At 45.3% G+C, this 13,377-nt stretch overlaps 1 protein-coding gene across 1 annotated transcript; it reads right to left on the bottom strand.

Moving 5' to 3' along the window:
- Positions 1-267: 267 nt before the first annotated feature.
- On the bottom strand, positions 268-10,971 carry LOC104293163 (3 beta-hydroxysteroid dehydrogenase/Delta 5-->4-isomerase-like). The gene is made up of 3 exons (XM_009892644.1): positions 10,800-10,971; positions 5,079-5,243; positions 268-1,180 (listed from the first exon to the last, which is right to left on the bottom strand). Exons 1-3 carry the CDS (start codon positions 10,951-10,953, stop codon positions 366-368), a joined length of 1,134 nt encoding a protein of 377 aa, XP_009890946.1. The 5' UTR covers positions 10,954-10,971; the 3' UTR covers positions 268-365.
- Positions 10,972-13,377: the final 2,406 nt, after the last annotated feature.

Here is a 13,377-nt window from a genome sequence, read left to right on the forward strand (position 1 = left end):
GTTCTAGGGCAAACTGTGCTTTACAAAAGCCTTAAAGGTGGCGTGGAGAGGAAAGAAGGGCTGATGTGCTCACGCCACGGACTGTGCGGAGTCTTACTAAAGTAGTGTCGTCGTGCTGCAGAAGGTGTAGAAGTGGACACGGACTATATAGTAAAGCTGCCCTGACCAGCCTGTACTCAACAAACAAACAAACATTTTGCTTTTATTTATTCTGGGTTGGGGCAAGAGGGGGTTGGGGGGATGAAGGGGCTGTTAGGCAACGTTTTCATGTAAATGCTTCGTAGTTACATGCTGCTGCTGTTCACCCCGCTCTCCTCTGGCTCCTGGCCCTGCTTGTTTAGCCAGGTCCCAGCTCCTCTTCAGGCTCAGGCAGCCTTGCTCTTCAAGCACACCCTTCTCTGTGGGACTATGGAGGCCATCCACTGACCGGTGCGCTGCTTGGCCTCTTCCCACGTGTAGCGGGGCACGTAGCCAAAATCCTTCTGTGCCTTTCTATAAGAGAAGGTGAAGGGGGTGTTCAGTAGCGTGACCAGGTGGCGGTTGGTGGAGGGGACGTACCTGACAAAGGGCCTGAGCAAGAAGCTCACTATCTCCAACAGCAGCGAGAAGTAATAGAGCATCGTCAGAGGCATGGGGAGGCGGGGCTCGATTCCAAACCCCAGGTCCTTGGTCAGCTCGTAATTTAGGTCTGCGTAGCTCATATGAGGAGTGTCATCTGAGATGTAGTAGAACCGCCCCCTGATGTTCTTGGCTTTCTGTGGGACCCGCAGGGCTTTGGCTGCCTGCACATGTGCCCAGGCAATGTTCCCCACGTACACGGGGTTCACCAAAGCCTCCTTCCTGGAAAAGCGCAGGTAGACATTTTTGTTCAACAGACACTTATCCAGATGACCTTGAAGAAAGGGGCATCCTTCTCCAAAAATGTACATGGGTCTCAGGGCACAAGTCATGAGCATGCCACCATCCTTTAACACCTGGCCATCTGCTTTCAGCACAGAATCCTCTGCCAGTCTCTTACTCTGGGCGTAAGGAAATTTTGATACACTCTCATAAGCTGTATCTTCATCACCATTGAAAATCGGGTCACCTTTGCAGTTTGGGCCCATCACTTCTATGGTACTGGTATATATGAAGTGCTGGACATTACAGTGGACACATGCCTCCAGCAGCAGCTGAGTACCTTCAAAAGAGAAACATGCAAGTCAGTCTAGAGCTCTCCAAGCAGGGAAAAGTGGGCTTTTTAGGTCAGAAACAGCATCTCCGGCCTGAGCTTGGCCAGATCTTCCCTCTCTGCAGCTGGAAGCTGTCCTGAACTGGGCAGCACATTCAGTGAAACAGCCTGCTCTGCATCTGTATTTAAGTGGTGCCAGTGCACCCACTGGAGTTAAACAAGGATGAATACTTGGTCTTAATTGCGTGTTGTGGGGATTTTTATGTCAAGAGTCAAATTTTGCTGTTGCTTAGGTTAGAATGGACAATAACCACAGATTCAGGGGCTTGTGCCTGTTGGTTGGATTGACTCAGCTTAAGGCAGAGAACTTTTAGAAGCTGTCCCTCCATCCATCCTGTATGCTGAAGCCCCTGTTTTCCAGGCTTGAGGATGCTCTTGGTTGGTTTGCTAAGCAAGGACAGAATTAACACAGGACCTAAAGGTTTTCTCCAAAAGCAGCTTCACCCAGTGGGAGTCTATCCGCTATTCAATCGGCTTCAGAGGAGGGCTTGAAGGGAAAGATCTTCTGTTAGAACAAGGAATGATACCATGTGTCAGAGAGCGTAGAGTGCAGTGGGCAAAGTTATGCTTCTGTATGGATGCCTCCTTTTTCAGCATATTCTGGCTTTTTCTTGCAGTAATACAGGATTTCTTACTTTTGAAATCCTATCATAATGCTTTCATCAGGGAGAAAAGAGGTAAACTGGCAAGTTCAAGTTCTTTCAAGCAGCCAAGAGGTTTAAGCTAGGAAAGCACATTGAAGGGGAAAATAAATATTTTAATAAATTGGGTTGTTTTAATTGCAAGTAGACTCTTTATTTTTTCTTCTGAGCTTTGAGGCAAAAATTCCCTTACTTGTTGAGCACAGTGTAATGAGAGAGATTATGTGTGAAAGAGCCAGTGACTTTGGAACAGAAGATACAGCTCAAAGACATTTGAAAATGTCTTTGGCAAAGGAACCTTAAACCAAAATGAGTGATACGATATCAGAAGGCTGTGGCCTAAAATCAGGGGGATAAAATCAAACACTAGCAGCGAGGCACAAAGATGACCTAACAAATCTTCTTAGTCTGGTACGGCAACAACTAAAGGCAGCACAATGCAGAGCAGGTTAGCATTGCTAAAGAGAATAGAATGGATAAAGAGGTTTCTGAGGACCAAGAAATATTGGCAGCAAAATATCGACCCATTAATGAGTGGGGGATGGGAAGAATTATTGAACTGAATATTGTTAGGGCACCAAAATTCCCTTTTTCAAGCTTGAACAAGAAAAAGAAAGAAGTTGAAACAAATGGAAAGTAAATCTGGATGAGGCTTTAAGAAACACTAAAGAAGTGCAAAGAAAAAAATGTCACACGGCCAGGAATAAATTCACATGAAAAGTGAGTTCATGCAAGTCACTCTGTTTAGGTGACACACAAGGCAGAGTCATCTGGAAAATAAATAATAAAATACATTGGTTTTAAAATCAATAGCTTATTTCCTGCCACCAATGCTGTTCAGAAAGTGAGGGAACGTAATAAAGTGCAGAAGGGCAAGATAAAATCAAATGAGACAGCAAGTTTCAAAAAAAGCAAACATAAAAATTATCTTGGCAGTTGGTATCTGTTCAAGATCAATTTCACCCCCCAAAAATGTGGTTTATTTGCAAATGAAAGTTGTATGTAAAAAATGAAAGGTTCTTACAGTAATGGGAATTTGAGCATCTTTCACATAGCGTGTAATAAAATAAATCTTCCATGGAGCAGGTCTCCAAGTTTTGCTTGCACACAAAGCCCTTCTGGCTGAGAATCTGATTCACAGAGGGTACTTTTGTTTGGATTATATTTAATTATTTTCTTAATTCCTTTCCTCCTAAAAATTTGCTTCCCTTCCCCTCCTAAAAGGACGTTTTTGCTCGGAGGCATTGTGTGGCGGTGAGACAGAGGAAGGCCCTACATCATGACAGGTTTTACTTGTTTCCTTCTGTTCTGGTTTGTGAACATCCACATCTGATTCCTTAACATGTTTGTATTATAAAAGTTCTGTTTTCTAGGAGAAACAAAACTTTTGTCCTGCAAGTCTGTGAAGTACGTAGCAGTGCCTTGGCTGGTCAGAAAGCCAGAAGAGCATCAGAATAGAAATGGGGGGAAATAGGGAAGAGGGCTGCAGTATTTGCTGCCTGACCTTCGGGTCAGTTTGCTCTAGGAGCAGGTCTGGTGGGTAATTTCGTTCTACCAAATGTTATCAGCCAACCCTCACGGGCCCGGTGGGCAGACTCTGCTGGAGGGGGAGGATCTGAAAGATTTATGAAAGCCTAGATGCTTTGTGCTTAAGTCTAAACCTGACAAAAATGAATGCAGGGGCAGACTTAAATAATCTTTCTAGCTCTGACTCCAGCTCAGAGCTAGAGAGCTTCCTGCTTTTGGGACATTTTAGTATTTGTTTGGGTTTTTGTTGGGTTTTTTTTCCCCCCATGGGTTTAGGCAACAACACATTCTGGTGTGAAAAACAGATTGTAGCAGGAGTATGGTCATAAAGAGCAAGCTTACAAATCCTCTTTCTGAACTACCACCGCTGTGTATTTATTTTTCATACTACCCAATGCACAGGTTTACAGGAACTTGCCTTTCTGTTCTTCCCTCCTGGCGGGGACTTAAGAAGCTGCCCGCTGGGCTTTAATTTGTGGTCACTGACAATTTGTGGGTTTGACTGAGCAGAAATGAAAGGGTTTGGGAGCTGAATGTACAGTCAATGAGCCAGGCTAAAACAGCCAAAATGCCATCCCAGTGTTTTTAAGGTGACAACTCAACAACAAAGAACGCTCTCTTGCTCTGAACACTGGTGACTAGCCAATATTTGTAGAAGAGGTGCCTGTAGAAATATGTTCCTTATTTTTCTGTGAAGAAGCCCTGTATCTGTGGCAGAGAGGAACAAGGAACCAGGAAAACTATCCATGTAAATAAGAACATCTTCCCCAAATCTTCACCAAGGAGCTGAAGCAGCAGAGCCAGGGAGGTCAGTGTGCACGCAGGTTAGGCGGTACCAGTTCTCTGAAAGTTATAGATATTTTTTGGGATCACCAGGAGGGGGATCAAGTTGTTCTTTTAGGAAATATATTTACATTTCCTGGCAGCTGATGCTTCCCCCTTCATCTGATCTTTTCATGAAGAATAGGGGCTCTTTAGTAGAAAGGGGATCCTATCCCTGATGAGAAGTCACTGAAACTCCTCCTTCCCATAGCCTTGAGTTTGTTGGGGGATTTTTAATTATAAGCTCAAGGTGGGAGGGCACCTGCTCCTCTGAACCGCATTCGTGCGCACATAGACATAATGGCAAATGGGAGGAAAAGGAGAAGAGGAGGAAGAAAAAGAATAGGAAGCAGAGAGCCACACGGTCTGGGATGGTAGCAATACAAGTTTGCTGTAATTGCAGCCAAAGCCTGCAGTATTTGTAAAAATTTAAAAGTGTCCACAGGCAGTGATGCTGCACAGGAAGGGAGAATAAGAACCGATTCTTTCTCAGATGCACATTGGGATTTCAGCAGTGAATTGCTTCCAGAAAAGTCCCCTGACCATGGGGTTATGGCTGTCCCCACTGAAGGCAAAGCCTGTGCAAGATGTCAGGATGGGCATACGTGAATGCTGACAAGACTGAGTGATGCTGCAGCACCCAGCAGTGGAAGACCGGTGCACACTGGGTGAGGAGAGCGACAGAGCTGCACAGGGCTACACATGTGCATGCTTTGCACTCACTTGTATGCCTGCACAAGATGCAGAAAACCCAGTTAATCTGGCTCAAAAAACCAGGTCAGGTGTTCCCTTTCCGGAACAGACGATGATTAGCACATAATAGACACGGGTTCAAGGGAGGTGCTTCACCTGCTCACCTGTCACATTCACTTCCCAGAGCAGCTGCTTCTCTATGAGGCCCAAAGTGTCAATGATGGAAGCTGTGTGGATGACAAGGGAGACCCCTTGACAGGCATGGTGCAGGAGCGTCACATCTCGGATGTCCCCTTCCAGGATTTTCACCTCAGTCTTACCCTGGAACTCTGCAAGGGCAGCAGAAAACAAAGCAGAAGACCTTACGGGCATCCTCAGAAGAGCGCTGAAAGGAGTGGTGAAGGGCTGTGTGGAAGCTGATGCTGTGCCCGGGAGGTGCTGACCGCCCAGGCACGGGAGTGATATTTTAAGGCTGGCGAAACAGCCAAATGGCTGTATTGTCAAGTGCTGATTACAGTGCTATAGAAGTCTATGTTGCATTACCTACCATATTTTTGGAGCCATTTGGAACCATTTCAATATGGTTCTTTCTTTTCTTTTTTTTTCATTAAAGAGAAATCTTTCCCACTGCTAGCCGGGGCCTGAGGCTTCCGTCAGGTGTGACTGGTTTAAAGTTCACAGGGGGAGCTTTAGCTGTGCATATTCTGGTGAGTGGCTATTTATAAAAGTGTTAACCCAAGTATACCGAACAGCCAGGCATTGCATGCTCCTGTCTTCCAGGTGATGAATGATCTCTCTCCACCCACAGCATGTGTGCACAGAGCTGTGTTCACACCTATTTTCTGCCCCTTGACCTTACCCATATTGCAGCTCTTCTAATACATCACTTACAGTTCTGACACATCATTTTTATGTACCTTGGCCAGGACTTACTGTGCCTCTTCTAACTCCAGCTCTGGCTCCGTTTCAGTGGCTGTGCTGTGGGGTCATTTTTAGCATGCACATCTTCCTGGTCCAAATCTGAACACTCAGGACTGCTCTCCTGAGCTACCTCATCCCTGATTTGCTTTAACTCCTCTGCTTTTTAAGCCCCCTCCCTCCCCAGCAGCTGATGTGTGTGACCCTGGTGCAGCCCTAGGTCTCAGAGCCATCCTTCCTCTAAGTTTTGCTGGGCAGAAGCATCCTTAGATACGGCGCAGAACTACACTTACAAAATTGAACCAGCACAGGCTGATCACCTGGAGAAATTTATAATCCGGGAGGATGCTGCTCTCCTGGGAAGTCTGCTAGCCTGGCTGGAGCTGTGCCATGGGAGAGGAGAGGACTTTCTCAGTGTGACTTACAGCTTTTTAGGAAGTGGTGTCGTTAGAGCAAGACCTCTCCTGAGCCTCTGCTGTGGCTGCGCTAGAGGGCTCCCCAGGCACAGCTACTAGGAAAGGACTCTGCAGCACAGGCAGATGCTCTGTCTTCTTCCAGCGTAATCAAATGTCCATTTCAGATAAGAGAACAACTTGATTAGTTTATACAGGTTTTAGCCTCAGACGTGACTGAAATGTCATGTATCCTAGTGCTCTGTCACAGGCCCCAGAGCAGGTCGTATTTCTTGCCATGTCTTTAATGGAAAAACACTGAGAGAGACAACTGCTGAGATCTGGGACTGAGTGGGACTATCTTTTAAAATGGTTTTATCTGGTTATCTCTGTAGCGCTAGCATGTAATCCTATATTAATTTAATAATTATTCTCATGCAACAGGCTTGAGGGTCTTTTTTTTTTTTCATCACAATCAGTTGGTCTGAGATGTGAAATGGGAGCCTAAATGCTCAACATTTACAGAACTGTTCCTAAATTTAGAGTTACTGCCCTCCCAGCACAGTCACTGCCACACTCTCTCTTATGTGCTTTTATTTTACAGAGTGCATTGATTTCCTAGGGCTCTATTTCCAGAAAGTTTACATTGACATCTACTTGTAGGGATGCAAAGTGTCAGACCATGGGGCTAAACTTTTGGTTAAGCACCTGGTAGTTAGATTTGGTCTAATAAACATTAGTCTTCGTACAGCCTTTAGGCTGATGTTCTCCATAACTTATGTTTTGTGGGGTTGCAGTAATCCAAAGGATTGAAATACATGGTCTTGACAATGTAAATTCTGATACGTGGCCCTTTCGGAGTGGTTGCTGTGCCTGGGCAGGAGATAGGAAAATGGAAGTTTTCACACATGCAAATCAAAGCTTTCAGGAAAAATACAAAAGAAACCTGTCCCTTTTAAAGCTGATCACAGGGAGAGTTGGTATCAGTCACTGGAAAGCTGCTGACTAGCTGCTTTGTGCCTTGTTTGGGCTTGCAATTTAAGTTGTGTGTGTGATATAAGGCAGGAAAGCTGCTCCTCCATTCCACTTCACTCAGCAGAAGTTGCCCTGGTAAGTACAGTGTGGGCCTTGTTCACTTTACCAGCATCAGCCAGATGTCAGGAATCAGCAGATTGATCTTGTTTTGCTTTGGGGGAAGAGGAAAACTACAGGTGAGCTTGGAAGCAGAGAGAGGAAAGAAGAGACGACTGACAGAGTAGTTTCAGTCTGAGACGGACAGCAGAGAAAAACTTGATTTGCATCTGCACAAATTGTTGCCCAGGCATCAAAAAAGTGTGTGTGTGTCGGGTGGGAGGGTGAGAAAGAGAATAAATTCAACTCAGCTCTCTATTGTTGCGTACAGTGATTATGAGAAAGTACCTACGTGCTGGGAAAGCTTCTTCTACTTCATCCATGGTTTCTGTGTCCTCTGGCCTGTAAGCAATGCTCCCTGCTTGCTGCGGGGTAGTTTTTGCTTAGAAATACGATTAATTGAAAAAATTCAATGGCCTGTTGTGAGCAGTGTCTGACTCAGTAATACAGCCAGACAATTTGTCCTAAACTCTCTTTCTCTTTTTTATGTGTTGTTTGAAGTTCAAGCAAACAGTACCGTCTGTGAGACTTTAGTAGCTTAAATTACTGAATGCTCTTTGGTAGAGGTCCTAAAGGCTGTGGGGTGGATGGTGGGGAAAGGTGCTCCTCGTGAGAGATCTCCACTTCCCTGGTTAACTGGATGGTTCATTAAAATGGTCTACTTTGTGTATTCATAGGAGAAATTTAAAAATTGCATTTTATTTTCATTTGCACGGGTAAAGCAATTTATTTGTGTCTTTACCAAGGGAAACCACAATGTTTATTCTGTTCCCATTTCAACTACTGGGATGTTCTGCTACTACTCTGCCCTTCTGTTTTGAATGCAGTGGTAAAGGCAAATAAATGTCTGCAATGTTGAGCAAAAAGCCAGGAGGAAGTTTCCCAGAGCAGGAACTTTCCCTCACCAGAAGTCCTGGAAAAAAAATCATTCCTTCTCCCTCTACCTTCCTTCTACTTTGGAGCAATTCTGAGTTAGCAGTGCAAAACCACTCAATGCTTAAGCATCACACAATCTACAAAAGTCTGTCTCTGAAAAATGACATGAAATGAGGGTTCAAGGGGATAGGAGGGAGATGTACAGAGGGGTAAGACCAAGGGGAGTCAATGCTTTGAAACAGTGAGAAATCCTCTTGAGAACAACTTAGGAGTTTCCAACTTTTCCTCAAGTGCCAGTGCAATAGTGAAAAGAAAAAAAAAAAAAAAGCGTTGCATAAGTGGAAGCACAGGAAAGGCAGAAAGATAAATTTGAAGTGGAGATGGGAGGCAGGAAACCCAAGGCACCAAACTACCATGTTCAACGTGATGTTCATTCTCAGCCACACAGTGTAACTGGGTAGACTCCAGCTCGCAGCACTTGACATTGATTGGATCATGCTGGACTCCCTGGGGCTGTGGAAGACCGCAAATGCCACTGTTTTACACAGACAGAGTGCGATGGTCAAGGTCTCAGCAGGAGACTTGCTTGGACAAAAGGGTAGTGTCCCTGAGCGTCTCTTGGCACAAAGAGCTGTAACTTGGACATACTACTGTGTCTTACTACCCACAGCCCTGACTCCGCAAAGATATCACAAGTAAAAGGTGCTCAAGAGCTTAGTGAGTAAAAAAACCACTCAGCTCTGCTCCTGGCTATTCAAGGAATCCAAACAACATGTGCCAGCAAGTAAAAGTCCCTGCAGTAAAAATAACGCAGGTCGGAACACTCCAGCACCCCGTTTTTTTCAGTAGCCCTCCATTTGGAATAGGAGTCACTGTGCTAGAGAAGAGCTTGAAAGGGAATGGCAGGAAAATATCTCAGGTAGTCCCGAGCACACAAGCACTGGCAGGACACTTGAAGAGATGTAGTTACAGAAGCTGATGCAGACAGAGGAACTGTCAGTCAAAGCGTAAGGGCTCGAGGCTGTTCAGACACATCTGAACCACCAGCCTGTTGTTCCTACTCCCTGTTTGTGGGGGAAAAAACCCTCTGATAACTGATTTTTCCCTTCCTCCTGTGCTGGTAAGGTAGGCAGCAGGAACAGGAGCAGGAGTGTCTAGGCAGTATTCAGTGGAGGAATGAGGGAGGACAAGGAAAGGGGGCATAGAGCTTTCCTAGTAACAAAAAAAAGGAACAGCGAAACCTTTGCTGCAGCCCAGCCAGGACTATGCTCACACAAACAGTCGTTTTCACTCCCCAGGAAGCTCCATTTTCCCCGCAAAGCTCTCCTGGCCTGAAGCGGCACGGATGCTTCTGTCACTGCCCTGCTGCATCGGTGCTAAACCACACACCCTCCTCCTGCTGCTGCTGCTGCAAGCATTTCAGCCTCTACTGCAGCTGCAGGTTTTGTCCTTGTGGGAACTGCCTGGAAATCAGAGGAGGAAGGGCTGCTGCCAAGCTCAAGGGCACCCAGCAAATCCTTGGTGAAATGAGATTTAACGAGGAGGAAGTCCAAGTTGCATAAAACCATCCTAAAGGCTTGTGCAGTTTGCACCAGGTTTGTGGTGCGCTGTTACTCTTCTTTGATGACAATTAAACACCTTATAGAAAGATTGTGGCTCTTTAGCAAATTGTATGGGGATATTCCATGAGGATTCCCACATAGCTGCCTGTATAGAGGAAGAATAATCTCGAGGTTAAGATGTGATAGAGGAAAGCATTGTCAAGTAAATGTCTCATGCAGGCACTTGCGAACCTGATTGAATTTAGGTTCCTACATGCCTTTTTATAGATGTGCTCAGGATCCCAAGAAGGGGGACATTTAATGCATTATAATTCTCTGAGCTGCTTTCCCCACCACAGGTTGTTTCACACTGTCCGTATCACTCATTTGTGCTCTCTGTTCAAGAAGCTGCAGTCCTGACTTGCCCTTTGCAAATAGGGCCTGTCTCTTCTGTGAAGAGCACAAAAGGGTTCTATAATAATAATAATAATAACAACACATTTTTAAGATACCTCGTCACAACTCTCAGCCAGCAGACCACTATTAACCAAACTAATCACAGGTTGCAGAAAACCATTAGCACTCATGCCCACAACTTTGCCACTGCCTTCTAGTCTAGCTCGTCAGTACTCTCTGAGTGACACAGCCCGCCCCATCCCCAGTATGGCAATGCTTGCATTTCCCTTCCCCTCAGCAGAAGTATGAGATTTTTGCACTAATTTTGCTCTGTAGGTTTTAATGTAATAGAAGTCAGGTTGAAGGCAACCTATTTACTTCATTAACACTATATACGTCTCTCTTCTGATCTAGAGAAGCCTCAAGGTCTGGCAAAGAAAACTCTTGCGCTTACGTTTTACATCTGATTTTTGCGCTGGAGGAAGAGGGAGGAATAAAGCAGGACTTCCTTGAAATAAAACTTCTATCTGCAAATCTGGGTTTGGGTCAGAGATAAAGACTTTCCATGCTGTCCACTTGAGACAATAGCACGTATACCTGCAACGCATAGTCCTTGCGAGATGGTACTTACTTCCAAATCTCCCGAGTGCTTCATTGCTAAAGGCTTTGTCCAGCAGTCGGATCTCAGCCAGTGCCTCCTCTTCTTCCAACAGCAAGCGGACAATCCTCTGACCAAGAAACCCTCCTGCTCCTGTCACCAGACAGCTTACCCCAGCCAGGGACATCGCTCTGGGTTGCTCCTCGGTGGCGAACGGGCTCTCTCTTGAGCTCAGACCAGCCGGTTCACCTGCCTGAGGAAATGAACACACAACGTCAGCCTCTGGAGTCCTTACAAATCAAAGCTTGTTACAGAAAGAGAGGCTACTGGAAAACAAACTCTAACTCCTACATTAAACAACAATTTTTAAGGCATGTCTTACTTTTGCTAGCTATTCCTATTCAGAAGTAGCCTACGCAATTTTTCCATGCAAAGGAAAAAACTATTTACAAACTATTACAAACAAAAGAAATTAACAAATCTGAAAATGCTCAAAATCAACTTCAGTGCCAAACAAACCCCACAAAAGTCTGCTTCAATCCTTGGTTCCACCTCTCTATCACTCTAAAGACTGTGAGGGAGATTTGCCTGTATTTATATACGGCAGAGCACCACCTCGGTCATTTTGCTTTCCCTCCCTCTCATGTGCCTCCTTTGCTGCAAAAGAATGCGGTGCTCCCACCCCTCCCCTCTCAAAGAGGAAGGCTCTGGATGCAGTGAGGTCTGAGCGCCTGCCTAGATGTGGTCCTGCATGACTAAATCCTCTGAGGGTAAACCGTCATACTGATAATCCTCTGTAGCTGCTCTCGCTTGTGTAATACAGTGTTAATATGAAGGGAGACAGCATTAAAATTAAATGTAAATAGCAGGAGTAGCTGTTTATCACTGCTTGAGAGATAAACTCTACAGCTTTATTTTCTTTGGAATACTGGGCTCCCTGTTATAGCATGGCTTTCTCACTCTCTCCATGCGAGACTGAAAACAAACCTCTGGGATTTTGTATTTGTTCAGTATCCTCCAGGCATTCGAAGTGATGAAATGATCTAGTGTACAGACTGGGTAAATTGAAGCTGCTGGAGACCGAGATTCACCTCTGAAATGTCAAGAGTGAGAGTACCAAGTTAAAATAAAGCTGTGTCTGGCCATTTGTGTCTTTGCAGTGAACTGTGTCATTACTTTTCATGTCTCCAAAATACAGGGAAAATGCCCAGGTATTTTTCCCAAGGGTTTCACTCCAGTTTGAGCAAAACTTTTCCAGTGTGAGACCAGGGCAGGGCTTTGGCATTAGCCTGAAGCTCATAATAGCTGCACTGCCCTCCCAGGTCTTTGTGTACTGTCAGGACACACTGACTGGGGCTATGTTTGTCTCTCTCCTGAACAGAGATCGGCAGACCCCTCTTAAGCGAGGTGTGCTGCTACGGGACCTTACAGAGAAGCCCAACAACACAACTAATTAGGCTGAAATCACTGGAAAGGGGATCACTGATTTCAGTCACAGCTGGAATGGATCTCTGAAAATGCTTTGCTTGCATTCGTGCGACTAACTCCTGAACTCCCTTTTTTATTCTGTGGTCATGAATTTTGTCCACTCATTAAAGACCTGGAGAAAAGCTATAGAAGAAGCAGCACCCCTGCATTGTTACTTGTTTTAGAGCAAAACTGGGCCTGAAAGTGCCAGCAGGAAAGAAAAAACGTTTCTGTTGGAGGAGGAAAGAGTTTCTAACTGGCACAGATGACAAAGTTTTGGCAACTGCTTCAATCACAGCGTCCTTGAAAATCCTTCCTTTACCCCCGCAAAGCTTTAAAAAAATGTTATCGGTTCTTCTTTCCTTGGCTTCTCTCAGGCAGGACCTTGACATTGTATGTTCTTATCAGAAGCTGCTGCAAATTAATTTTGTGCAGTGCATGTGCTTTGCAAGGAAAAATGGCTGACCAAAGCCCGCTGCTGCAACCGGCGTTCTTTGAAACAGTCCTTCCTTTTTACTTTCAAAAAGGAAATAAAATGCCTTAAAGAGGCATTATAAAAACAGACATGACAATGTAGCCTCTTAGGATAGAAAACATTGCCTTACACCAGCTTACGTAGTAGAATGACCACGTTTAGCAGGGGTAGTGCTTTATACGAGAATATGAGTGCTGCAGAGGGGACTGACTGTAGGGAGATTTATTGCTGCTGTGCTCTTGTCCTCTTGGGTACTACTGGGCCAAATGCTTGGCATACTTTGAGGGAATTTTTTACATTGCTACATAGCAGCCTTCATTTCAACCACCACTTGTGGATGTCAGGAGTCAGACAGCAGCAGTTTGCTCAATTCAAGCGCGGACCTGCTGGTGCTTCCTGCGGTTTCAGCAAGAGACAACTTTTTCACCTGCTCTTTCTTCTGGAAGCTGCTGTATGGGGTTGCTGGGTGGCACAACAGCTCCTCTGTGCTGCAAACAAGACGGGTTCCGGTGTTCCCTGAAGGACATGAGGCAGATGCTGGAATGGGCTGTATGCCCCAGAACAGTGTCAATGAGCAACGAGGCCAGAGCCCACCAGACCCCTGGCCACCAAGAACAACTTGAAGAAATTCAGAGCTATTGCATGGGTTTGGGTTTAGCAGACTAAATC

Source organism: Charadrius vociferus, unplaced genomic scaffold, assembly GCF_000708025.1.
Source record: "Charadrius vociferus isolate BGI_N301 unplaced genomic scaffold, ASM70802v2 scaffold301, whole genome shotgun sequence".
NCBI classification, from domain to species: domain Eukaryota; kingdom Metazoa; phylum Chordata; class Aves; order Charadriiformes; family Charadriidae; genus Charadrius; species Charadrius vociferus.

What these genes read in the sequence shown, in the direction of transcription:
- LOC104293163 (XM_009892644.1), bottom strand. Translation starts at nt 10,953, where the DNA reads ATGTCCCTGGCTGGGGTAAGCTGTCTGGTGACAGGAGCAGGAGGGTTT. An exon ending in AGCACTCGGGAGATTTGGAA is followed by an intron (nt 5,244 to 10,799) that starts GTAAGTACCATC and finishes CTGCCCTTGCAG; the next exon opens with AGTTCCAGGGTAAGACTGAG. An exon ending in CTGGGAAGTGAATGTGACAG is followed by an intron (nt 1,181 to 5,078) that starts GTGAGCAGGTGA and finishes TCTCTTTTGAAG; the next exon opens with GTACTCAGCTGCTGCTGGAG.